The following is a 27,130-nucleotide window of genomic DNA, read 5'->3' as shown; positions in this document are numbered from 1 at the left end:
ACTCCGACCCCGGAGTGGCGCGGGACAGCAACAGACCCCACTGGAGGAGTACGGGGGACTCGCGGCCGGGACGAAGAGGCCTATAGCAGCCCCGGACACAACGCAAGGGCGCCGACGAGTGGTCACAGCAGTCCCGGATCCGCTGCACTGGGCGACCCGGCCCCTCAACGGTCGGCCCGGGGACGGCCACACGCCGCAGCAGAGCACCCGGGGGCAAACCTGACCCCGCCGCGCCCAGCTAGAGAAACCTGGTGGCCAGTAAGCACGGAGATGTCTGCCCGACCCGACCTAGGACCCAGGTGAGGAACGCAGCAGACGACGGGGGCGGTGGCGAAGCGGCCCGGCTCCGCTGACGACGGCTGATACATACCGGATGTGGACGAGCCTGAAAGTGGGTGCATTACAGGACGGGAGACGGGTCGGCCTACCGGTGGTAGGCGCGTGATGCACCAGGCGCCTGGGGAGTCAGCGAGACCGGTACGAGTGGAGGGGAAGTTGGCAGAACGTGGGTGCACTAGCCGGGGGAGTCTTGCTACGGCGGCCTTGATCCAACATCAGCCACTTGGATAAGTGCAGAGTTTTTAAATTGTTGACGTGGAATATTAGAGCCATGGGAAAGGCAGCCTGAAGACATACGATATACATGTTCCTGAGGCGTAGGGCAGTACATATAGCTTTCATACAAGAGACGCACCTCCCCACTGTGGAAGTACAGCGACTTAGTATACGCCACGCTGTATTCAGCATATGCCCAGGACACCCTGATCGGGATCTGGGCAGGTGTCTCCTTTGTGGTCACGCATGGTAAGAGTAGACAGTGGGGGTAGATATGTGCTGGTGGGTGGGAGGCAAGATAGTAAGTGTATACTCTCCTAAGCAGGATCAACTGCAGTTTCTTACCGGTCTACTGACACAGCTAGGTTCTCTCTCCTGAAGGGACATGATTACGAAGGGGACTTTAACTGTGTGGCAGACATCACCTTAGATCGCTCCACCACGCAGCTCCCGGGGGCGTCGGCACATAGGTTGGTGAAGGGGTTCAGACACTGGATAACCAGTTGGGGGCTTGAAGAGTTTTGGAGGACACACCATGGAGGGGAGAGGAATTACTCCTATTATTCTAGCCTATATGCCCTCCATGTCTGCCTGGATAAGATCTTATGTTCTGCATCTCTTAGCTAGTTTGTACACCATACTGAATACTTTATTCTCACTATCTCGGACCATAACACGCTACTGACGGGAATCCGGTTGGGCACACACAGGCTGTCAATCACCATGTGGCACCTCCACCCCAGTGCCTTGGAAGATAACTTATCGGGAGTGCCTCCAGGAGACTATATCAGACCACTTTACACATAACCTGGGTACGGCCTCCGAACCAAAAGAACATGTGGAAGCTTTCTTGACTTCCCTGGCACAGAGGGCGCCAACTCTGATCGCAGCAGAAGAGCTGTGGGGGGGGGGAGGGGTGTCTGTTTACCCCATAAGAAGGCAAGGGGGCCATTAGTGAAAAAACGCAGGGGAAGATGTCGGGCCCAGATGGCCTGCATGTGTAATTTTACTCAGAGTTTGCTGGGTCACTAGGCCCGCGCTTAGCCAACATGTATAATACAGTGCTGGAATGGAACGAGCTACCAACTACTACCAGGGATGCAGTTGTTATTCTCCTCCCTAAGATGGCTATGCAGCTTCCCCACCAGCAGCTTCCTCACTGTCCATATTAAACATGGATCTTAAGTAAGATATTTGCCATGCGCCTCCTACCGCACATGCAGACGTTGATCTATCGCGATCAATGCATATTTATTCCACAGCGGAATACCTCTCTATCCCTACGCCGCTTGTACTCTGTGCTGCTTGCTCCCGGCCAGGGTGGAGACAACTGGCCGGGACTGATGGCTGTGGAAAAGGCATTCAATGGAGTCAGCTGGGCCTATCTGGACACAGTTATGAACAGAATACAGTTGGGAGCCATGTCGGGAATGTGGGTCTGGCTGCTATACACCAATCCCACAGCCCTAGGTCCGGATGGACCAAATCACGTAAGACTCCTATATCTGTCAAGGCACCAGACACGGGTGCCCGCTGTCCCCACTCTAGTTTGCCCTCGCTATTGAGCCGCTGGCAGAGCTGTGTATGTCAACAGTCCGAGGTATTAGGGTACGAAACATCTGATATCACTATATGCAGATGACCTGTTGCTGTACATGTTTGTTGTGACCAGGGCCAGACTGGGAACTGAAACTGGCCCTGGCAAACTGTTAGTCTGGCCCCTGGGGGTGGGGGTGGGCTGTGGCAGAGCTGTCTGCTAGAGCCGGTTTAGGCCTATTTTGTTACAAGGGACCAATATTACCGGTCCCCAATAACAACAAGCATTTACAATGCAATGGTCTCGGCATTATTAACCCCTTCCATGCTCATGACGAGCTCAGCTCGTCATGCAGTACACTGCTTGTGGGCTCATGACGAGCTGAGCTCGTCATGAACAATGGGATTAAAAAAAGGGCAGCACCAAGAGGGAATTGCCTTAGCATTCATGTGGTTAAAGGTAGAGCTATTGGCATTGATCATGACATTTTTTTTTTAAAAATCATAAATAAATGGCAGTCATTTACATTGCCAATAGCTTAATCGTTAAATAAATGGCAGTCATTTACAATGCCAATAGCTTAATCGCTCGCAAATGCGAGACCTATTGCATTTGCACCCACACAGAGCCACCCACACAGAGTCATTAACATAGAGCCACCTACACAGAGCCACCCTCACACAGAAGTCCTATGTGTCACTAGTATATTCACCCTCCACCCCTCCCTAGGTGACATTTCCACCAGTCACTACCCAAATAAAGCACAGGACCACTCACCTTTCATCGGAGGTTGGACTATGGATACACTAACAACCTTCCAAAGGACAGCTACTGACAAAGGATCTGCCATGCTTGTGCATCAGCAAGTAAAACTGGGTTGCAAATACTCAGATACCAGCTAATCCTTTACCACACATACCAAGACAACAAGCTAGCAAAGAACACCATGATGGCATCGCCCTGATTTAGGTTGTGTGCATGCTAAGCAAGGTCCACACACACACATTATGGATGTTTTTAGATGCTGGACAGGGTTATTCAGGTGGAGGAGGGTCAAAGGAGGAGGAATGGAAGCCAGCGCTAAGACCCACCACTATAGAAAACAGGACTTGGTTATCGAGCAATCTTCCTGTAATATGCCCACTATGCTGTATGTCATATTTCAACTACTGCTGTTTGTTTGTTTAACACATAACAGAAAAATAACGTGTTTTTTTTTTTAATGAACCTCCACATGAGGGCATGTCTAGATATAAATCTGAAACCTTTCTTGCACAGATTTCAACAATAAGGGCAACATGCCAAACACACACTCTTCCATTAACGGCACTTCCACACCTAGTGTGGTACCCATCGTCAAATGTGTTGTGCTGCATTGTCAGCAGAGTAAAGTGCTAAATAAATGTAACTACAACACAAAAACTTCAGTTCTTTTCTCCATCTTCCTATTGGCCAGAGACTTGTCTCCTGGTGAGCAACACAAGAACGGTGTTGTCAGGAAGTCGCAGACTATTAGATTGGAATATTCTGCCAGAGTGCTCCACTGGGTGAAGGAAATGTGCCCTGCTGACTGACAGTGTTTCAACTGGTGTTTGGTCTTCTGGGAACCAATTTTGGCAGCACATTTTAAGAAATGTCAAGTAAGCTCTGTTGACACTTATGACCTTCCCAGTGTTGCACAGGTTGGCATCCAGCTCTGGAATCCTGAACTGTGCATGAGCTTCCAGGATTCCTTGAAGAGAGAGAGCTGGTTTCTGATGCCTTCCCCTGCTACCTTGAAGCAACTAACTGAACATCTTGTGGGAGGAGCTGCATTTGAAATATTTCTATCTTTATTTCGCTACAGAATTACGCATGAATAAAACCTCTGTACAAATAGTTTATTTTTGATTGGTCAAGAGCACATTTTTGCAAACAGCAGATAGGAGTCAGTATTTTCACTATGCCTCGTAACACTGTAGCAAACCCCTTGCAAAGATTCGCAGCAGTCTGTAGAAGGATGGCTGTCATCATGTCAGGTGGCTGGAAATCTGCCTCTAGCATGAATGAGGCGGGATGTTTTTTTTTTTTTTTACTGTGTTTGAGATCACATCCTCAACTCGTCCTTTCAGAGAGTTACGTCATATTTGCTTTTTACATCGATTTTCGTTTCAGCTACTTCCACCTCTCATGTGTCCCAGAGGACCAGTGACGCTGACGTTTGTAGTTATATACCGAGCTGGCAGTATAACGCTTACCTTACAACCAGCAGGCATTGTCCCGGTTTTACCAAGTGGCTTTAAACGATTCATGCAATCCACATATCTTGACTGCACAACAGGTTTGCTTTCCGTCCACAGGATATTGCTTCTTGTAGGAATGAGCTTGGCTTCACCAGTCCTGATCCCGAGAGGTGTATGCTTGGTTGGTGTAAGTTTGCCACCTTCACAAATCAACCCCACCAATTTTAACAACATTTGCCACAGGAGTAAAAACTCACTGGGGCAGTTAATGCCTGCTATCTTTGGCCACCTTCTTGAATCAGTGGTTCAGGGTACCTACGCATCACTACATTCAGGCTTCAAAAGCCACCACTGTAAATCACAGCTGCTGTTTATGTCACCCCCTTATATTGAATGCTCAACAGCTGCAGCCACCAATGATGCCCCTCAAAGAGCATTTTGCCCCACGGGCACAAAGACCTGCCTCCACAACTAAGAAGCATATGGTCTGCCTAAGAGGCACATTCACTCCCTCGAGTCGATACCTGTGAACAGCATATAACAAACCCGTTGTGAATGTCAGCTTTTCAATGAAAGTGCCATTGACAAGTAGTATAGCACACCACATTACACTGTAGGCCCAGACGGCCTTCCTGACCCCTTCAAGTAATTAAAACATCAGCCTTTTATTCTGTGCCCGATGCAACCTCGTGAAATAATGTGCAGCGAAAACACAGCTCTGCCGCACATCACGATTCCTCTCCTCATGCCCGCTTGGCAGGGCACAGCCAAGAGGACAGAACAGGGTGCAGATGGCACAGGAATGAAAGCAGATGCATGGGTTTCCACTGGCACAGCGCACGCATCCATTTTTAATGGACTCCTCGGCTCATCGTTACAAAGCTTAGCGCCGTTCGAACAAGGAGGCAACCTCCCTGACAGGGGCGGCGCCAGACGCGGAGGAGGCTGGGTGGGGTGCAAACCGGGTCTGCTGCCAAAGCCCAGCCGCTTTATCTGCAAAAACTGAAATATTGTAGGCTTTCAGTCTATTTTGGAATAATTCATTTAAAAAACACAAGCTGGAAAAGCTGTTGTGCTGCATTGTTGACACGTCACAACAGTGACAGATATAAGAATGGATAATTGCCAAGAAATGAAGCGTAAAAATATGCAGTGCAGGAATATACATTGGCAAGGGTGCGGATTTGCAATAAAACACACAGGGCGGCCGGAGTGCAACTCGGGGCTGCACAGAGGTAGCTCGCGGTGCACAAGCACTGGGGGAGGGGCGTTGGGCGCCGTGAACAAGCACCGCGCCGGACAGAGCGCACACAGGCAGAGGCAGGCAAAAACTTACCTGGAATGGCAGCAAAAGCACTGGGGGAGGGCAGTTGGGCGCCGTGAACGAACACTGCGCCCGGACAGAGCGTACACAGGCAGAGGCAGGCCAAAACATACCTGGAATGGCAGCGGGGCTGTTCCTGACAACAACCCCCCAAAAAAAATGGCGGCCGCAATGTCCGAAATTTTCAGAATAGGGGGCGTGTTTTTTGCGTGAGTGACGGATGACGTCACAGGGCTTAAGAACGCAAAAAACACACCCCCGAATCCGAAAAAGACGGGGCTTTATTGGAGTGACTCCCTTCTCCTCCAATGGCTGGCCTCTGTTTAGGAAGCCAGCCAATGGAGGTGAATGGAGGAGAGAGGCGGGTTTATGCCCCCTAACTCCAAAACATTAATTCTTCGGGACACCGCCCCCTCACTGCTTTGCAGTGAGAAGCGACGGTCCCTCAACCTAAAAACGGCCCTCAGGGGCCCAAAACCGGGAAACGCCCTGGGCCCGCTAAGGCCAGTCCAGCCGTTTGTGACCACCTGGGTCCTGCTTATGTTACAGCTACTGCACAAGTTTGGCGAGCTCTCCGGACTGAGTGTGAACCTGGTAAAAACCTTACTGGTAGCAATGGAATTGGACAGAGCAGGGATCCTGTAGCCAGATATCAGTTGGGCCCCACTGCGTTCCGATATTACAGAATTCAAATGTATCACTCCCTAAAAGACCTGCAACTACGTCCCATTCATACAGAGTGATTTAAAAACAATTCAATTTACACACATGGTCCAATATATTATTTGCTAAACAAAAACAAACATTTAAGAGCTGCCGCAACCGAAATAGTCACTTTGCATCAGAAGTGTGCAATAGCAACACCAGGTACCGTAATCTACATATCTCAGACACTGGAGGACGATTTTTACCTTGTTATATGTGAACTAATTTCCACTTCTTCGCCACTATTAAGTTGCAAAGTTAATCACCTGGCTCATGTGTATGCAAGACTGAAGTGAGGCCTTTAACAGAGTTGGATGAACCAAACTATCGAAGAGAGAAACAATAGGCCTCCAAGAAATTACTTACGGGGGAAAATCTCATCACAGGCAAGAACAGAAGTGGTCAGCTTCCGTTAGCAATGAGTAAAGCGACCATCTTCTTTGGGGGCTAAGGTTGTCACAAGGTGAGACTCGAGCCCCAAGAACGTTCTCATTCGAGTAAAATATCGTTGCTGGCATGGGGCTTCCTCTAATTTTTTCTGAAGCCACAGGGGATGCAAAGAATAAGAGAGGGAATCAAGTGAATGCTTCAATGTATTATTATTATTTTTTAGCAAAGCAACCCACATTAGGAATCAGGCGTGGTGATACACATTTCCCGAAGGGCAGCTTCAAGTCTTAGTATGTCGGGCAGAGACATTCCAATGACAATCTGGCAATTTCTTTATCTGTTAATGCATTTGCTAATGCTGTTCAGTAGCGGAGGAGTGTCGCCCCACTGCTTTTAAGCAGTGTGACGAAAGGAAAAATAAAATGATAACTTATTATCATTTTATTGTTTCCAACTACTTTGCAGGCAGGCCTGCTCTTCCCTCAGAGCAGGACAGGGGATGAGTGGTTTTCCCACTCCCAAGTTCGCATGAATGCCTGGCCGGCCAAACAGTCATGCGCACTTTGCATGTTCTGCATTACAGCCTGCGTGGACAACATGCCCAGGCACTCAGTCTCCGTCTGAGCGCCAAACCACTGCACTCAGACCAATCAAAACGCTTGCAGCATTGTGATTGGCTAGGGGACCCTTGGTGTGCTTCCTTGTTGCTGTTCCGGCCCGAGTCGACGGAGGAGAGAGTGATCAAAGATGCGGGGCACGGCGATAAGATGTTTTCTTAAAAATAAATTACATTCTCCTTCCTCCTCCCCCCAGGAAGGATCGCGGTACAATATTACTACCTCACAGTCTCTATGACAGGTATAGCTTAGGCACAAGCCCATTGGCTTAAGAAATCCTGAGATTCTGAACACGGTAGGGGTGCTCGAAAAATGATCTATCCTACGCTGCTGGAAGTCATTAAATATTCGGAACTCATTAGCTGCTGTAGGAGTACGGGCTCGGTTACTTTATGTAGATGATTTGGCATCTACATATACTACAAGTGCCTTTCTTCTACTTGAGGGTTAAAGACAGCATCTTCAAAGTGTTAATTTTCAGGTGCTAACTTGAAAAACCGAGACAGAAGGCGCATTGAAAAAAAATGACTGGGTAATTCTAGAATGCTGTTGAATGTTCAATTTCCGATTAAAAACATTGGGAAGTAACTTGTCCTTTAAATCCTTAACCTCAAACTCTGCCAACTAATTGCAGCTTTTACACAGTTCAGATTAGTGACCTGTGAAACAATCGAAAATAATCCGACGTAGTTGGTTCTGTAAATTACGTTTTTTTTTCTTTTTCTTTATTTTAATTTCCCACAGTCAGATCTCAAACACAGCAAAATTAAAACGGAGCATGTAAAGCAAAAAAATTGAAAATGTAATCTTTCTGTAGACATGGACTTTTCTAAACAACATTGGTATATTAACGTGATGGAAACAGAAGATATCTGCGACTGAAATATCTAACCATGGCAATATAAAGTTGTGTGTGAACTGTGGTGATGTCTATACAAAATTAGGGCCAAATGATGGCAGATAGAGAGGGGAAACTGATGTACTAGATGGCTGCATTTGTATGGGATCTGGTTTCAGGTCTTTGGTCAGCACGACACACTGGGGACGTCTTTTAGCCCATGTGGCCTTTAATTCTGTAGCCCGAACAGCCTTGAACTCTGTAAATGGAAAGCACATGGTTTTTGGGCCGATGGAAGTTGGGTTCAAGTCTGTTGCAGATATGAAACGAGGTCTCTGTTCTCCCTAGATTCAATTGCTATGAGCGTGGGCTATGCTTAACTATACTTGCAGTATTCAAACGGGAGTTTATATAACAGTTTATTACAAAGAACATTAAAAGATGGCTGGTTGTACATGCACAAGTGTATGCTTGCAAGGGTGACCACAATCGTCTTTTTTAGGTCTCGCCTGTCGATGCGCATGCGCATCGAGCTTGCGAGACTATGGGGGCTTATCCACTCTTTGTCCAACTTGCAAGGAATCGTGGCGATTCCTTGCAGTGCCCGTGACTTTTAAGCTCAATGCGCATGAGCATTGAGCTTAAAAGCGCGTGCACATGCCCCCAGCCGCCTGCCTTGCCTACTCTCCCGCCCCCTCACTTCTTGATTGCACGGCCGCTAGGCCGTGCCTCCCCTACTCTCCTCCCCCCTCCTCCTCCTACTCTCCTCCCCTGTCTGCCTGCCGTGTCGCACCACTCCCCTCTCCGCCCCCTCCCCTGCCCGCCGTGCTCTCCCCTCCTCTCCTTTCCCACGCTCGCCTCCTGAAAGTCGTCTTCGTTTTGTCTCACCGCTCTCCGTTTACTTTCCTGCCTCCCCCTCTTTCACCCCTTTCTATTTTATATCCCCAATTTTCTCCTTTTTAGTTTTTATTTATTCCACTTCCCCAGCAGCACCGCACACACGCCCCTCCCCCGCTGTCCCCTGGAGCAGCGCGCAGACACCCGCTCCCTCCCCCGGTGACATGTCTCTCGCTGCCTCTGTTTGTGTTGGTGCAGCGAGAAATGTTCTGTCACAATCCCGTCCGTCAAATCCGGCTTCGTATCCTCACTCACAATGTCACGGGCACCGCGGCCTGTGCCCTCACACCTCCGACGACCACTCGGTGCAAATACGGACTCTCTCCCTCAGTACTGCGTCATCAGTGCCTCCCACGGCGACCCCCTCTTCCAACAGACCACCCTCCCAGAACAGCAGCCCTCCTCTCCCTTTCACCCCACAGAAACCGTGCCCGCACTCATGACGTACACGCCGTCCTTTCCTACCCACACACCTGCACTCACACTGCCTCTCATCCTCTGCATCTCACAGCGACAGTCTCTCCTATCCCAGGCGTCCCACGCTGAGTCTATTTCAACTCCGGCTTCCCACAATGACCGTTTCTCCCGCCTCATTGACAGTCTCTCGTTTCCAGTGTCTCTATCTCCTGCATCCCACACTGACAGTCTCTCTCGTATCCTGCACGCCACACTGACAATCTCTCTCATTTGCTGCACCCACCCTACATGACAGTCTCCCACGCCTCGTACACCCAGCAATTACAATATCTTACGTCCCCTGCACGCCACACCGACGGTCTCTCTCGCCTCCTGCACTCCATACTGACAAGTCTCTCTCTCATCCTGCACGCCACACTGACGGTCTCTCTCGCCTCCTGCACTCCACACTGACAAGTCTCTCTCGAATCCTGCACGCCACACTGACGCTCTCTCTCATTCCTATACTCCACACTGACAGTCTCTCTCGAATACTGCATGCCACACTGACGCTCTCTCATTCCTATACTCCACACTGACAGTCTCTCTCGAATACTGCACGCCACACTGACGCTCTCTCTCATTCCTATACTCCACACTGACAGTCTCTCTCGAATACTGCACGCCACACTGACGCTCTCTCTCATTCCTATACTCCACACTGACAGTCTCTCTCGAATCCTGCACTCCACACTGACGGTCTTTCTCGCCTCCTGGATCTTAGGCTGGCAGTCCCTCTCATCTCCAGCATTCTACAGTGACACTCCTCTTTCATCCTGCATGTCATCTACGCTCCGCGCTCCACCAGACAAAGGCACCACGAAGCTTTGCTGAGCGGCTATAACTGTCAATGCCTAGAGCGTGGAAACAAATGTCTGGAGCTCGTGTTACAAACACCCTACAGTTGTAGCTAACATGGCATAGCCTCGGGCAACTAATGGTATAATATTGTGCTCTCCATAGCTACACAGTCCTGGACGGCTGCATTGCCCATTGTTGCTCCACCGGGGCAAGAGCTGTGCCACCCTTTGAAGATCCCCGCTGGCTTTGTAAATAAGCCCCGTCTGGGTTATATATATGCCATTTGGCTATCATTAACATCGAGCAGAAGACCTTTCTGTGCCTCCCCTACTCTCCTCCCCCCCTCCTCCTCCTACTCTCCTCCCCTGTCTGCCTGCCGTGTCGCACCTCTCCCCTCTCCGCCCCACCCCTGCCCGCCGTGCTCTCCCCTCCTCTCCTTTCCCGCGCTCGCCTCCTGAAAGTCGTCTTCGTTTTGTCTCACCGCTCTCCGTTTACTTTCCTGCCTCCCCCTCTTTCACCCATTTCTATTTAATATCCCCAATTTTCTACTTTTTAGTTTTATTTATTCCAGTTCGTGTGTCACCTCTTTCTTCCTTTGCCCATCCAACCTCCGTTTTTGTTCTGCCTTTGTCCCTGCTCAGCAGCCCCGCATGCCTTCCCCAGCAGCACCGCACACACGCCCCTCCCCCGCTGTCCCCGGAGCAGCGCGCAGACACCCGCCCCCTCCCCCGGTGACATGTCTCTCGCTGCCTCTGTTTGTGTTGGTGCAGCGAGAAATGTTCTGTCACAATCCCGGGAAATATCACCACCTCCGGGGATTATTTATTAACAAGCGGGCTCCTGCCCCGCCTCTCTCCTCATTCGATCTCTCTCATTCGGCTTCTTCTGCTGCTCTCCCCTCCTCTCCTTTCCCACGCTCGCCTGGGAGCCCTAATGAAATGTATTGACGCGGGGGCTTAAAAAGTTTGAAGACTAGGGCTCTAGGGCCTATTGGCTTAGCCTGTGGCCAATGTTAAGCTCCAAACTCCTACGAAAGGTGATGTCACCCATCAAATACAGGTAGCCCCGCCCACACTCCACAAACACCCTCTGCCTAACAGCTGAACAAAGCCACACTTGCGTCGAAGTGGAAAGTCCCCGACGATCTCTGTTCGATCTTTAGTCTGCTTTGCTTTCACTTTCTTTTAAGACAGTAAAGTTAGCATTTCCAGGAAAGGAAGGACACCCACGCGCAGTACATGTGAATGCCCTCACCCTCACTCACCCTCAACCCCTCACCCTCACTCACCCTCAACCCCTCACCCTCAAACCCTCACTCACCCTCACCCTCACTCACCCTCACTCCCCCTCACTCACCCTCAACCCCTCACTCACCCTCACTCACCCTCACCCTCAACCCCTCACTCTCACTCATCCTCACTCACCCTCAACCCCTCACCCTCACCCACCCTCAACCCCTCACTCACCCTCACTCACCCTCAACCCCTCACCCTCACTCACCCTCACCCTCAACCCCTCACCCTCAATCACCCTCAACCCCTCACCCTCACTCACACTCACCCTCACCCTCACCCACCCTCAACACCTCATCCTCACTCACCCTCACCCTCACTCACCCTCAACCCCTCACCCTCACTCACCCTCAACCCCTCACCCTCAATCCCTCACCCTCACTCACCCTCAACCCCTCACCCTCACCCTCACTCACACTCAACCCCTCACCCTCACCCACCCTCACTCACCCTCAACCCCTCACCCTCACTCACCCTTACTCACCTCAACCCCTCACCCACCCTCACTCACCCTCAACCCCTCACCCTCACTCACCCTCAACCCCTCACTCACCCTCACTCACACTCACCCTCACGCTCACCCTCACTCAGCCTCAACACCTCACCCTCACACAGTGCAATAGCTCTCAGACCATTTCAGTTACAGCTTTTATAAATATTTATGGCTTTTTTTATTTGTAATTCTTTAGCATTGGCTACAGGAAACAAAAATGCTAAACATTTACAAAAAAAAAACATAAACAATTCTAAAAGCACTAACTCTAATGGTGCGAGACCTATTGCATTTCCAATGCTTGTTTAGCACAGTCTCTGGCACTAGGAGGGGGCTATTTTTGTGTGGGTGACAACGTAGTGCTTGGTCAGAAAGCCATAACTCACACAGAAGGGAGTCAGTGACTGACCAACCGCCCCATGCTGTGTGTTGTGGTGGGCAGAAGAAAAGACACCCACCAAGAAGGCTAGCATGATGCAGAAAGAACAGATGCTGTTGTGTTCCATCCATGTGCTCCGAGTGAAACTGCCAAGGGTGAGACAAGGTGAGAAGGGGATAAGGGCGTTTGAAAGGAGAATGGAGGGTCTCAACAACTGTGTGGTCCAGTTCGAACAAGTGGTGTCTCGCCTACTGCAGCCATCTGTAGGCTATAGAAACAAGCATTTGCAATGCAATAGGTCTCGCATTAGGAAAGTGTGAGCTATTGGTATTGTAAATGACAATTTTTTTAAATATGTGTTGGCTTTGAAAATATATAAATTAATAGCATTGTTATTTACAAAGCCAATAGCTTTCACTTTCCTAATGCGAGTCCTATTGGCTATGGCAGTGCTTGTTGGTAGTAAGCAAGGACAGTGCTGTTGTGGTGCTGAGTGATGCTGTTGTGGTGCTGAGTGATGGTGTGGTTGGGCTGAGTGATGTGGTGGTGTCCCAGAGTGATGTGGTGGTGTCCCAGAGTGATGTGGTGGTGTCCCAGAGTGATGTGGTGGTGTCCCAGAGTGATGTGGTGGTGTCCCCGAGTGACGTGGTGGTGTCCCTGAGTGATGTGGTGGTGCCCCTGAGTGATGTGGTAGTGTCCCTGAGTGATGTGGTGGTGTCCCTGAGTGATGTGGTGGTGTCCCTGAGTGATGTGGTGGTGCCCCTGAGTGAGGTGGTGGTGTCCCTGAGTGAGGTGGTGGTGTCCCTGAGTGAGGTGGTGGTGTCCCTGAGTGATGTGGTGGTGTCCCAGAGTGATGTGGTGGTGTCCCCGAGTGACGTGGTGGTGTCCCTGAGTGGTGCCCCTGAGTGATGTGGTGGTGCCCCGGAGTGATGTGGTGGTGTCCCTGAGTGATGTGGTTGGGCTGAGTGATGTGGTGGTGTGCCCGAGTGATGTGGTGGTGTGCCCGAGTGACGTGGTGGTGCCCCTGAGTGATGGGGTGGTGTTCCTGAGTGATGGGGTGGTGTCCCCGAGTGATGCTACATGTCAGTCATGAAGCTGAAATTATTTGGGCAATGTGATATGCGGGTTCCAGTGACGGACAGCGCGAGAGAAGCTGCACACTGATGGAAGGCCTCTCGTGAGCTGGGTCCGCTGGAGGCTGAGGTGAAGGGGGAGGCGGTATGAGAATAACTAAGCTCTTGAAACTGTCATCTTTTTAATTCCTCTGAGATTGACTGAAAATGTGTCTAGACTCTCGAATTTGTATTTTTATTGTACCCTGTTTGTCTCAAAATTGTTGTAACATTGCTGTAAAGTGCTCTGATATCCCTCAGGTTTTGCCAGCAGTACATATAACTCCTAAATAAATAAAAAAAATCAAGAAATTCAGTGCTCACAGTACCTGTTGGCTTTACTATCTCTCAGCTTCAGACCTTTATCTCAATTTGTGGCAATTCCATTCTATCTTGCAATGAAGATGTTTGCTTTACCCGTCACAATTATCTTTCCATCCAATATTAGCAATTGTGCGGGTGACCCTGCGTGTGTTAAACTATGGAACACCGAGAACTCTTTCTATTGCAAGAGAATATTTGTCATAGAACAAGAACGATCAATCAAAATTCATTGACGATGCCACATTAACCGAACACAGAAACACACATATTCGAATTACGGACAGCACTGATCCACAAGCTGAAGCAGACTCTGCTCTGCAGTGGAAACCTCTGAATCGTTGGTCGATTATGCCAAACTCTGCAATGTCATCCCAAAGGCAGGTTGTGCAGAGTTACTTTTCAGCCCTCTCGAGGCCCCGCGCGCCGAGATTGGCATCAGACGTGTTTACACTGAAGTGTTGCAAAAGGCAAGAGCGCCCGTGCCTTGAGCCGCTCTCACTTCTCGTTGAAGCAAATAGAAATGATGCGAGAAGTCTGCAGGAGGACTACAGGAGACGCGATCTGCCCGGTTAATTGGAAACAACTGACGTCATTCCCGAAAGTAGCAAGTCACCTGTCGCATAGAAATCAGCGTTCCGTTGCCAACTTTACTTTGCCCCTCAGTTTTCAATGAATATCAGTGGTCCATGTTTGTTCGCTTTGCTTCCACCTTCCCAACACATTAATCAAAGAAAAATGATGCCGCAACACGCACACGTATATGCAAGTCACTTTCTAAAATACTGGAACACCAGCGTGACATATTGTTATATTATTTATTCATATATTCTGTTGATTTGATATTTATTTACTTAAGGGGGTTTTAAACCATGTAAACCTTGCACCACTTCAAGGCGTTATATTGGATTCATCCCGGTTCCTCGCCGGCATCTCAAGCAGGCGCATCCTTTAGCCGCAGCGTCGGTGGAAATAAAACAATCCCCCGAGCACCCCTCTTAGGGATGGAATCCGAGGGCCTCTTGACCTTGACAACAAGCACTGTGGGGAAGAGGTCGGCGGCAGTGAAGGTGCCTGCGAGAGGCTCATGTGGCGTCGCAAAAGTGAAAGCATGGGGAAGCGCGAGAACAGACGCTGCTGACGCCGCCATACACGCTCACAGCTCATGCCAGCAGCAAACGCGCGCTCACGAGACCAAATCCGAGACGGAAAATGCGCGTGTCCGACTCGTGTCCACATATTCAGTAAGCAAATAGGTATACTAAAGTATACAAGAGGTCCTTCGCTACGCTCTACCTAAAAAACGATGAGAGGCCTGCCAAAACTGAAACATAAAAATGAAGAAATGCGAGGGCTTCTTTAGGGACACTCAGGAGGCGATACGACCGGAGAAGTATGCAGGGGCTATAGATATCAGGGTCACAGCAGTGAGGAGTATGGTGAGGGTGTTGGATTTGGCTAGCTCTAAAAGCAATTCGGTAAAACTCCTGAACCAGATGCAGGCTAATCACAATGGTAAGCGGATCATTTCTTCACCGAGCAGTGCTTCTAGAGCACGTCTGCAGATCGTAGAGGGTATAAAGGCTAATCGGCTGTTTAACGCCATGGAAGCCTGCCTCACTATGAAATAGGGGAGGATGCTCACCCAAGTAAGGTAGGGGTAAAGCTATTTCTGAAGTGTGGCGATGAGAGGCGATAGAATGTAAGCATCTGGTTGGTTTTAATGCTGTTGCCCTTTGTCTTTCAGTCTTGGTCATTTTCTTTCCTCTCCATGTTGCATTCTGAGCTACTGCGTTTTAGGTAAAAACTAAAAAGACGGGAGAAATGCTTATAATCAAAAACTACAAGGTTTGGTTTTTTTTATTCGGGTAGTCTTTTCTCTTTTTGGTTATGTTGATGGCCCTGATAATGTATTTCTGTTGCAATGGCTGCCCTAGCAGGTCTTTCTAACTACAATAAACATTTTTGAAATATTAAAAGACTGAAGAAAGCTCTCTTGTTGCATTAATAGGCGTGGGACAGTGTGACAATTGTAAAAGAAGATAATAAGTCCTCTGAACAGTCCACACTGCAGAATACGTGAATTCACTACATTTGCACAGACGAAGGCCCACATTGTGGTGGTTGAAAGATGGGGACATTTTGCCCTGGTTGGATCAGAACGGTAAACTTTTCTCAATGCAAACAAAACAAAGTTAAATCCAGAAAAATATACAGGCGGTCAGCACTAGAGATTCTTCTTTTTGTTACTCTTATTGAAAAACACAGGCCTTCACTGCATTTTCTCCACTTATTCAGCGGCTTATTTTTAAAGACACCTGCATGGTGTTTTTTTTTTTTTTTTTAGATCTAAATGGACTGTGAATCCAATACTACTGACAACTTTATGTTGCTTTGGCTTTTTTTCCACAACTCTTTTAAATGCACCTGTGTGGGGACTCTTAAAACTAAAAGGTTAAACCTTAGTTATATTGTGGAACACGTTATTCTTTCGATAGAAGCCAAACAAACTACACATCCATTCTAAATTCTAAAGTTCTTGTTATAGCTTATATTTATCATGTACGCACCACCTATAAATCAGTATAACTTTATTCTTTCAACACAAACCAAACTTAAACTACACAAAGATTATAAATTCAAAACGTATACCTTAATTTTATGATTTAAAAGAAACACCTACAAATTAATATACCGGCTCCTGCACCACCATACACAGTGTACTGATCTCGGTCTCCACACTACATTAACTATAACTCATGCCTTCTACATGCACTTCTAATTTGGATCTTGTTGAATGGGATATTCCTTCACAAACGTGACGAATATTCCTTCCGCCGTATTACAAGTTCCATGGGATAAAATGGAATTGTAATTTGGCGGACGGGACATCCCTCATGTTTGTAACGGAGTAACCCTGACCGCCCAAGTTATAATTAGGCCACAAGTCAGAAAGTAAAATCTTTGACAAGGATGAGCCAGGTTGGTGTACCAGAACCGCACTCCATTTGTGGTCAGCCTGCAATTGCACCCAAGTGTCGATCTACCGCAACCATAGAAAATCATTGGTGCTTAGCCCGCTATTTCTACTTGATACTTTAAAAACTCATATCTCCGGTTACCCTTACTGGATTTTGTTGCATTTTGGGGGCATTTTCTTTGTTAACTCTTATTCTATTTTTCAAACTCGGTTCAGGATTTTTATTGTGTGCATTTTGCGGTTTTGGTAATGCATAATTTGCACATTGGACTACGCTAAGCCCGTCTTCTTTGGGACATAGCTACTAAGGAGATGAACTCAGGTTATTTTAGTGGCATTAAGGGTTCACCCAGGTAAGAACTGGGATTATTCCTTGGAGGTGGGCACCCGCCCAACCCAAATAATGAACAGAATTCTTACACCTTTCCTTGAATGCTGCTACATATATTTCAACTCTACTGGAAAGTGAAATGGCCCAAGAGTGCAGCATGGTGGCACAAACCTAAGGAGACCGCGGGTGTTAGCCTGGTGTTTCCAGGAGAGGGCAAATGTTGCCAAAGGAAGAACATAAATGACTTGGACGTCATGAACAGAACCTAGGCTGCTCAATGCACGCACTGGCAATACCAACAGATGTGACCTTACTGTGCTAACACATGAAATCCGCGTTTCCACTTGCCTGTATTTGCATAGGTTTGCTCAGTAGAGGCAGATGTACTGACTTTCATACAATTTTTTCCGTGAAACAAAGGAGTTAGAACAATCATAAGTCAGAAACTGAGTAAACTACTTAATTCATATAGGGGAAAAACCAGTGGGTATCCACATATGTGTAAAGTAAATGCACAGAGTGGAAATATATAAAGAAAGAAAACAAAAGACAAAACATGCACATAAATCCTAACAAAAACTTTTTTTTTTTTTAACGGATTGCTTTCAGTATAAATTGCAGGTACGGGAAATAAATAAAAAAATTAAAATGTGTACTGATTTAGTGTAGATTTGAGATACAACATTGGAATAAAAGCACTCCATAGGAGGCGGATTGATACATCAAAGTGCCAATGGCGTCATGTAAGAGGGAAATACTCATCTGGGCAAAGCCAGAGCACACTGCATGTATATTTTTAGTAATTGGTAACAACTAAGAATGACATGGGGATGCAAATATTTCAATACTCATCTACATTTTAGTTTAAAAAGTCAAAGTATGTTAATGACCATATCAAGCACGTTCTCATTTCCAACTGCTCTTTTAATTTAAAAATGTTTTGAAAGCAATCGGAACTAGATCATTTACAGCAGTAAAAAGGTAGTGAAATTATTACGTTTCTCAAGTAAACAAATCGTAAAGAGAACTCTAATGATGCACAACATATTTCTTCTGCTATACAAAGACATTGAGGCCTTGGTTTCTCGGAACAGAAGACATGAAATATGGATTTATATTTTAGATCTTTATGAATTACAAATATTAATGGTCTTTATTGCAGCCACATTTATCCGATGTTAAAATGTAATTCAACTCTCCGACCAGGGATCAATGACTGAGGTGAAGAATGTGGACTTTGCCAACACCAATAGTCAGTTTGGGGCAGCTACAGTCAGTGAGCACAGTCGAGTTCAAACAAAAAACACATCAGTTGTGAATGATTCCAGTCGGCTTTCAATTCAATTAACCTGTTGGCAGATATCTGGATTACAACTCAGCGTTCCTTTACAACAACATGTGGTCACTGACAGATGACCAATTCTTACTTTATTTATTTATTTAAGTGGGATTAGTTAATTCCACATTACCTCCCATGCTCAGTGGATACAACTGTTGCCTGACGCCCCAAAAGATAATTAAGGCAGCTGAAAAAACATTACATTTTTAGGTTCATAAAAGTTCTCTCCATTGGTGGGACAGCTGGAAATCGGGTTTACTGTACAGTTTTTGTTTCCACTGCAAACAGCTTCACTGGCAGTCGCCTGCTCCCAAATATATTACAGAGAATGCTCATTTCACACCTTGGAGGGTAAATAGGGTAATAATATCGCAGTGAGAAGTCAGGTTTGGAAAAGAGAAATAAGAAATACATAAATTGAGCCATCATACTTCAAACTCAAACTCCAAGTACTGAGAGTCAAAATTATGGATCCGAACATAGCCGTCTTCACCGCCACTGCTGTAACTGCAACGAGAAAAGAGACATGGAGCTGAATCTAGTGCATTCCCTTCAATGATAGGACTCCAGGACACACTGGCAGTACCAGAGCTCCAGAATCCAGCACTACCACTCATCCCATGACAATGAGCCAGAATCCAGGCAACCTTCACAAAAAGCCCCCCCCCCGCAGAACTACTATTCATCCCATGCCAGTGAGCCAGCATCTAGGACACTTTTAGACAGAACTTTCCTTCTGTGCTACTAATCGTCCTATGCAGAACACAGAACTCCCCTTCAGTGCTTGAGTCCATCCAAAGACACTGGCCCAGAATGCAGAACACCACCTTCTACGAGATTCCCCTTCAGTGCTAAATAGCCACAACAAAATTCCGGGACTTCATTCAGCCTACAACCCATCACACCGTCATAAAAACCTCCTTATAGTACTCCCAACCATGATATCGGCCTCCAGGACAACTTCACACAGAACTCCCTGGCAGTGCCATCACACATGAGAGAGGACCAGAATAAAGGACACCTTAACAAAAACTTCCCTTCAACACTACTACCCATGGCAATGGGACAGAAAGAATCCAGGAAATGGTATCAGACAACACCTCTTCATTGTTACTTTCCCTCTCATGAGAGAGCCACAATCCAGGATACCTTCTCATAGAACACCCCTTCAGTGCTATCCATTCCATGGCACAGGGTCAGAATCCAGGACACACACAAAAAACTCCCTGGCAGTGGTATTCACCCATGACAGAAGGCCGAAACGAAGGACACTTTTACAGACTAAGCATATTCAGTGGTACTATCCAAGGCAAAAATGTAGCACAAAATGTATGCACTAGTACTACTAACAACTGCACAGTAACTTCACGTAAGTGTTCCTAACCACAACACTGGGAAGGAATTCAAGCCACCTTCACAGAACCTCCTGTGTAGCATTTCCACCGGTAACTCCCACCCAGAATCCTGTACATTACCAGCGATTACTCACCTTTAGTATCTACAAGTCACTAAAGAGATGTCACAAAGTGAGAATAGATGGCAATGGAACACAGTACTAATCTCAGAGCACAATAATGTCAAGGAGTCATAGAGGAACCAAAGACAACTAATGCTCAAGTAGAGAATCTGGACAGAAGCACAGAACTAAAACTCAACATCAGGAAACATCGCCGTTACAAAACTCATCACTGCCTGAATTTAGAACATTCGAAAGGAACATTATTAAAACTGTACCCCAAAAAAACCCTGCAGATCTTTGACACGTTCCTAGGACCAACCATCAAAGGTTTTAGGGGCAATAAATCATTTTATTTTTCAGGAATTCCAGAAAGAAAAAACAAAAGTCCGTATGTGTCCTCAAAATGACTCATGACACTGGGTGACAGGATGAGGAGCACTGGTATAACTGTCTGGTGTAAAAGCAGCCTCAGGCATGGCAAATTAAAGCGTTTTGACAGAGGTGTGTATATCGAATGTTTGAATCGATGGTATGTTTGAGTGCAAGTCTCAGTACTGCAACAAAGGGAAATGGTGCAGGGCTGATTACAGAAGCATCAACAGAGCTATTCAAGAAAGCTCACAGTACTACATTAGCACATAGGGCAGGGCAGGATGGAGGTAATATGACAGAGCTGTTCTCAAGTAGCAAGTCTGGAGTAAGCTGGGACTACAGACAATAAGTAGGAAACATTATCAGAGTGGTGTGTATCAGAGTTTCAAAATAGCACAGAGATCTGTAGCCCAGGAGTGAAGTGAAAAAGAGAACATCCTACTACATGATGATGAGTCAATACTGATAGAAAAGTAGTTAAAAAATGGGATCATAAGTATCTGAAGGTCTTAAATAATTCCTGCCACCCTTACCTCTTTCCATCCGGGTGAAATTCAGCACTGTTAATTGGCCCGAAATGTCCCTTGACTCTACCAAACTCCTCTTCAAACACCAAATGGAAAAATCTAGGGGAGAAAGCTTATTGTTGAAGGTACTGGGACATGTCTACAAACTTTAAATCGCTAATACATTTCTCTATAAAATATGCCCCTTCACTGATTCTTCAAACTTAACTGTAACGTCAACCATACCTTGCCTCAAACTTCCCAATCCTGGTGGAAGTTGTAGTTACATCCATGGCTTCTTGACCACCACCTAAAATCACCTGTAAAGCATAAGAAAGCTTTGTTTAGGAGACCAGTGTGGTACTGTTGATATATAGCATCATGACTTTCAACTGAGTGTTTCAATACAAAAATGACCCTGTACCTCCCATTTCTCATATGTCCATGCTCCTGGAGAACTGAGGAAAAGCAGTGTATTGCCAAAAAGAGATCTTCCAGTGATGTACTACATGACTAGGTTCAGAGTTCCCACCACTAGAAACGTGAGTAGAGCACTGCCCGGGGAAGACGCATTAGCGAGGTTCCCAGTATCAAGCAGGCCTCTAAAACTCTACTTGCCCACTTGCTATGGTGTGTCAGATTTTAGTCAGGTTGAGCTATTTTTAGTACATACTGGTGTTTTCTAGCGAGTGAACTTGAGCTGGAAAGGAACCAGTGTTCTGTTCATTCAGAAAGTGAATGAGAAACAAAGATGCCTTTAATCTTGTTTTTATCTTGACAAATTTGCTGTCCGTTCAAGGACAGAGGGCCAATGTCAGTTTGTCTTTTTACTAATGGTGGTTAATCTAATCCTGAAAAATGAGGTTTATTTTTCTTTCTGTTACTACAGTTGGAGTATTTTGTGAGGTGAACTGTCTAGTAATCATTGTGAAACAAAGGCCGTTATTTTTTTAACACACAATATTTAAATAGCCTGAACATAAACAATACAAATTATTCAAAATATCAGGAATTTAAAAAAGCATATTTTTTGTAAGTCAGAAGTGGGACGCAAACAAAGATTTAACCCCTTGCATACTCGTGTCGGCCAATGGCCGTTGCGAGCACTACCTCGGTAGGCAAAACAAAACAGAACATTTTACTTGATATCCAAACATTGTTTGTACAGTAATATTAGTTTTATTAGTAAAACCACATGTTACCTGGAAAGTTTGTGGCTATTTCAATGGAAAGTGTGCTGAATGCAAATGACAGTGTGTTACCACTTCAAGCTTTAGTTACATATTTATTAAAAGTGATCGTTTTTAAACATGATTTGAGAAACATTCTTGCCCCCACCGATGACAATGTTATTAATTAACGAACAGGCAGGTCAGGGGTCATGTGTATCTTATACGCATCTTGATTTGTATTATAGATGGAGCAAAACTTTAGTCTATTTAATCAGAGTCTTTTGAATAACAGACATGCTGAACTAACATATTTGAAGGTGCTCTCATATGTGATAATCATGAAAATGAATTAAAATATTTACCTAGGATCACAATTTGAAACCGGTTTATGGGTCAAGCACATTACAGTTAGGTCGAGTAGATTATTTAAGTCACTAGACTTGCAGGTCTGGTAACATTTTTATGATTTTGATAGGCCTGTCAAGAATATGTTCGTTCACCACCCAGATAGAGGCCTCTGGTTACTTACATGGTCATAGATTGGCGACAGGGCAGCCGAGTTGACTGGACGCTCTGTGCGGAAGGTCTTTAAGTGTTCTAAAGATGTGGCATCAAAAAGCTGTGGAGGGGAAGATACGAAATAAAACAAGTGACGCAAGCGTTTTGGAAGACCTAATGAGGACAGAACAATCGAGACAGAGCTGGGATCTCCTGAACACTATCTACATGAATACTGTGTCCAACCAGTGCAATTGAGAGGCACTGACAATCCTTTTATCAGTCTGCCCCTACAAAAGAAATGTACCCATGGCAGTTGAACAGAGCCGTGTGTATACCAAGTGCAAAGCATCCCTCTTTCCCTTACCACAGTTCATGCTTATTTACATAAAAGGTAATCTAATTGCTCTGAGCTGTCAATCCGTGACAAGCAACCACATCTCTCTTTATTAAGCTTCTGGCTGTCATAAAAATATCTTAACACCACTGCCATCAGTTCCTTCTCTCGTTCTTTACTGCTCCTTTGTATAAACACACCTCTTGTTAGGAGCAAGTAACATCCACGTGACCCTCAAAACCCGCAAGACTGCAACATTCACTAGCTCATCATCAATAACCTTAACATTTCTATTCCATTACTGTCAAAACTCTTCCTAATGTTTACACCTACTTCTGGGTCACTGTCTCCTCCAACTGGAGCTATGTGGCGCCTTTGCTACCCTCTCCCTGAATGTTCTTCCTAATGGAACTCGCCATTCTCCTTAATCCGCACAGCTCTACAATACTGTAACTAACTACCACTGGCACCCTCAGCTTCTCTTACCTTTGCTGTGTTGTCCTTGGAGGCTGTGACAAACATGGTCTGGTCGCGGGAGGTCTGGATGTCATTGATCTGTTTGTGATGCTCCTTAATGTTGCCAACAATCTCGCCAGACTGTGGGTTAGGAGGATGGATTCAGGCATTAGATTGATACAACCGACCAACCCATATTTATCAACCCAAACAGTTTCCATCAAGCACTCACTCGCACACAAACAGCTCTGCCTTGCCTACCAAATGAGCCCACCCAACACAGACTACTGCAGTTAACCAGCACAATTATTTCCTCCCTCTAGGTAGCCAACTGACAAACGATACTCCTACCACAAACAGGCATTAAATTACCCCCTCAAATGAAGGAATAATGCCACTCTAACAACCACCCTCCATCCATGGTCCGAAATGCCATTCTCAAAATATATCTTGCATTACACACAATGCTTGACCTCACGTCGGCCAATCTGGTGCCTTTCTTTACTTTAGTACATAGCTGCCACTGCTACTACTTAGATATTTAGATTTCCTTACACTCCACAACTCATGCAGGCTCAACACCTTCTTATGCCCTCTCCCTAACCCAGTGTTTACCAATTATATGAATGCTCTTGCAACATGTACCTTAGCACTGAACTGGTTCAGTTCCCCATTCTCATGCCCAGCGATGACACACTCCCCAAGAGGGCCCCACACAGCGCTGGTGATCTTGGAATCATTGCAGGGGATCTTCATGTATGGCTCGTTGTCCTCTAAAAATGGAAATTTTAAAAATGATGCACAAACTGGCGAGTAAATGGAAAGCACACCGGGACGGAGGGCTGGTGGGGAATTATATGGTTAATGTAAGCAATGTATCTTAATATCTGCTGTAAGCAACTAACCAACAGAGTATTCGGGGTAGGGAACAGTGCTAAAACCACTGAAAAAACATTGAAAAAGGAAAAGGCGGCTTAGGAAATACAGCACAGTCTCCAGTTCCTCATCTCCAGTGTAAACTCCTAAATCACTGAGACTGAAAGGATAGCCTCCTAAAATATTTACTATGGGTACTCACATTTCTTTCTACTTAGTTTAGCTCGGTAGGCCTATAAAGCAGTAGTAGACCACAGAGTGATCACTTGGTTGTGATCACTACCATGGTGGCCCCAACTAGAAAATGGTCCCTCTCCGGCACAAACAAATGTAATGGCTTGCTGATAAGGAGGTTTTGAAACACTTGGATGGTGACTGAGGCTATTGCCCATTCGATCTGATCTGTGAGAATCAGGAGCTGACAATATAAGTACAGAGCCAAGCAATACAATGCAGCAATCACAAACTTGACCCGAGTACCTGAATAGCCACACTGCGCCCACCAAGTACAGCACCAGCATCTCCATGTGTGAGCTGCATTTTGTAGTATGTGGGTTGGAGGGAGGGCACAAAATTCTTGAAAGATCACCATGTGACCAAAGACAAATCAACCAATCCAACAGTAAATTGTTCATTAACACTCAGCATTACCCAAGTTTCACACCTTGCTACAATCTCAGCCCAGAAAATCTAGAAGACACTGCCTTGGTTTTATAAGCACTGTCACTTGGTCTGAACATTTTGGAGATAAAAGGCCCTATGTACAAAAGTAATTTTGCGGTCGGTAACGGCCAGATTCACACTATCAGGCCATTACCAACTACAAAAAAAGCTTTCACATATGTCTAGAGCATAAATTGCAATTCAGTAACATGTTACCGAATCGCTATTTGTTTTTAGAGATTTGGAAGAGCTGTGTTTAGGGAGTCTCTTCTTAATACAAATCACAGTGGTTTGTATGGTTTGCAAACAAATTACGGTTGCAAAACATTCATTTTTTACTGACACTTCAAGAGTGGTGGTAATCACTCAAAAATTAGAAGGGGTAGCCACGTGAGCCTTTCCGCTTTGTGAATAATGAGAAGAAAAAAAAATCAAAGCAGGCAGTGGTTCAAAAGACCACTGCCTGCTCTCAAAAAATAAAACCTAAACGTTTCATGTTCTTATTTTAAACACTTCCCATTTTTCTTTAAGGAAAACAGGCAATCACAGACTTGGTATGGTGATCCATCCCTGTGATGGCTGTAATTCCTAATGGGTCACAAATTGTGACTTACATCATTAATGTGCATGAGGGAGGTCTACTGCACCCATTAGGAATGGCTATTTACAATTTTACGTTTTTGTACATTAGGAATTGTGATTCGACAAAGAATCGCAATCCCTAATTCTTTTTACATATGGTCCAAAGATGCAACCTCCAACGTCACCCTTCCCCCGACTCCCATGGAAGGACACTTAGAGCACACAGCCACTGGGCAATACCAGTCACTCAAACTCTTGCACACAAAGGGAAACAACTGATAAAATAAAGTACAAATCTGAACAGGGAATCACTATTTTCCACAAAAGCTGGCACAGACTTCCTGAAGATGCAAGGGATGAATCATGAAACACCTGCCAAACGCACAAAGGCAACATCCTTTAAGCAGGAATAAACAGAAGTGAGTAGGCAATGAAGACGAAGAATGCCCAGGCTACATACATACATGGGCTGAATCTTTAAGAATTGTACCTGCTAAACGTGTGCAACATCTGAATTTATACAGAAACAAATGCTGGACAAGTGCATGGCTAAAATATTTTAAAAGAATAGCTGGACATGCCAAAAGCAGGATAACCAATGGCTTGACCTAGCCTCTGTCTCCGTCATGGCACCATGCAAAGGGCCTTATGCATAACGCCTTCGTGGCCCAAGCCTGCCAGCAGCTCTACTTACCTATTTGACTGGGATCCCGCAGGTCAAAGAAGTTGATAAAGCACTGGTAGCCCATCTGCTTATCTGTGGAGAACATTATGATGTTTCCCCCAAAGTCGAAGCCACAGGTTCGAACTGCAGAATTGGTATTTACCAGTGCCAGCTGCTTCCCTGAAAACAAAAACAGTATAGTTAAGTCTAAGCTCCATGAGCTGTGCAAGAAAAATAGCCCTAAAACACACCCATGGAAGTTTATGTAGAGTTCTAAAAACACACTTTTTTTGTTACGAATCTCTTTTTCCAGTTTTTAATGCTGCATGTCTGTGACAGTCCTAACACCTACAGCTGTTTGGTGTGCATGAGTTAAGCAATGTCTCATTACCCAGAGCGTAACTGACACAAAATCCTAAGCTATGAAGGGACAGGCCATCTGCAACACCATGAAAGAGGACTTATGACCCACTGTGCAGGGAGAGAGGTCACAGCACAAGGGGTGGCACCAAGCCTGGTTTAAAATCCTCTGCCTCAGAAAAAGCCAGCTCCTACCACACACATTCAGCTGAGAAAGGTGTTATCAGTTAGAGCACAAAAAGGATGAGTCATAACAAAAAGACCATCTGTTACCAGATGTCACCTCTGTGTAAGAAGAGACCATTTCCAGTCACGACAGAGAAAGCATGTGCAATACAAGACTAGCTCTAGTAACCTTTAACCTATTGCTACACACACTGTGCATGGAGACAATATCTATAGCACAAAGACAGCATATCTCTGAACGAGCAAAAACGATGTAGGGAGTAACCAACTCTGACTGGTCGACCATGATGCAAAGGGAAACAAGTCCTAAATTACCACAAGATATGCAGGGGAACCGCAACTGTAACACAAAGAGACCCACTTTGAAACAACATCACTAGCTGTACAAGAGGAGACTTTTTATTGATCCA

General features: G+C 46.0%; 1 protein-coding gene across 3 annotated transcripts in view; it reads right to left on the bottom strand.

Moving 5' to 3' along the window:
• Positions 1 to 27,130, bottom strand: part of EIF3I (eukaryotic translation initiation factor 3 subunit I) — a 98,122-nt gene that overhangs the window by 50,343 nt on the left and 20,649 nt on the right. For 2 of the 3 annotated variants that reach the window (XM_078680696.1, XM_078680697.1), the window contains exons 5-11: positions 26,205 to 26,354; positions 24,035 to 24,162; positions 23,420 to 23,530; positions 22,628 to 22,717; positions 21,173 to 21,246; positions 20,954 to 21,046; positions 18,154 to 19,096 (exon numbers count right to left, since the gene is read on the bottom strand). In XM_078680696.1, coding sequence (XP_078536822.1) covers positions 19,015 to 19,096; positions 20,954 to 21,046; positions 21,173 to 21,246; positions 22,628 to 22,717; positions 23,420 to 23,530; positions 24,035 to 24,162; positions 26,205 to 26,354 — 728 coding nt within the window. In that variant the 3' untranslated portion in view covers positions 18,154 to 19,014. Of the gene's footprint in view, positions 1 to 18,153; positions 19,097 to 20,953; positions 21,047 to 21,172; positions 21,247 to 22,627; positions 22,718 to 23,419; positions 23,531 to 24,034; positions 24,163 to 26,204; positions 26,355 to 27,130 lie in introns of those variants that run through there. The other variant, XM_078680699.1, reaches the window with a different exon arrangement.

This window comes from Lissotriton helveticus, chromosome 3_1 (assembly GCF_964261635.1).
Source record: "Lissotriton helveticus chromosome 3_1, aLisHel1.1, whole genome shotgun sequence".
Classification (NCBI taxonomy): domain Eukaryota; kingdom Metazoa; phylum Chordata; class Amphibia; order Caudata; family Salamandridae; genus Lissotriton; species Lissotriton helveticus.
This window is presented reverse-complemented; position numbering and strand designations above follow the sequence as displayed.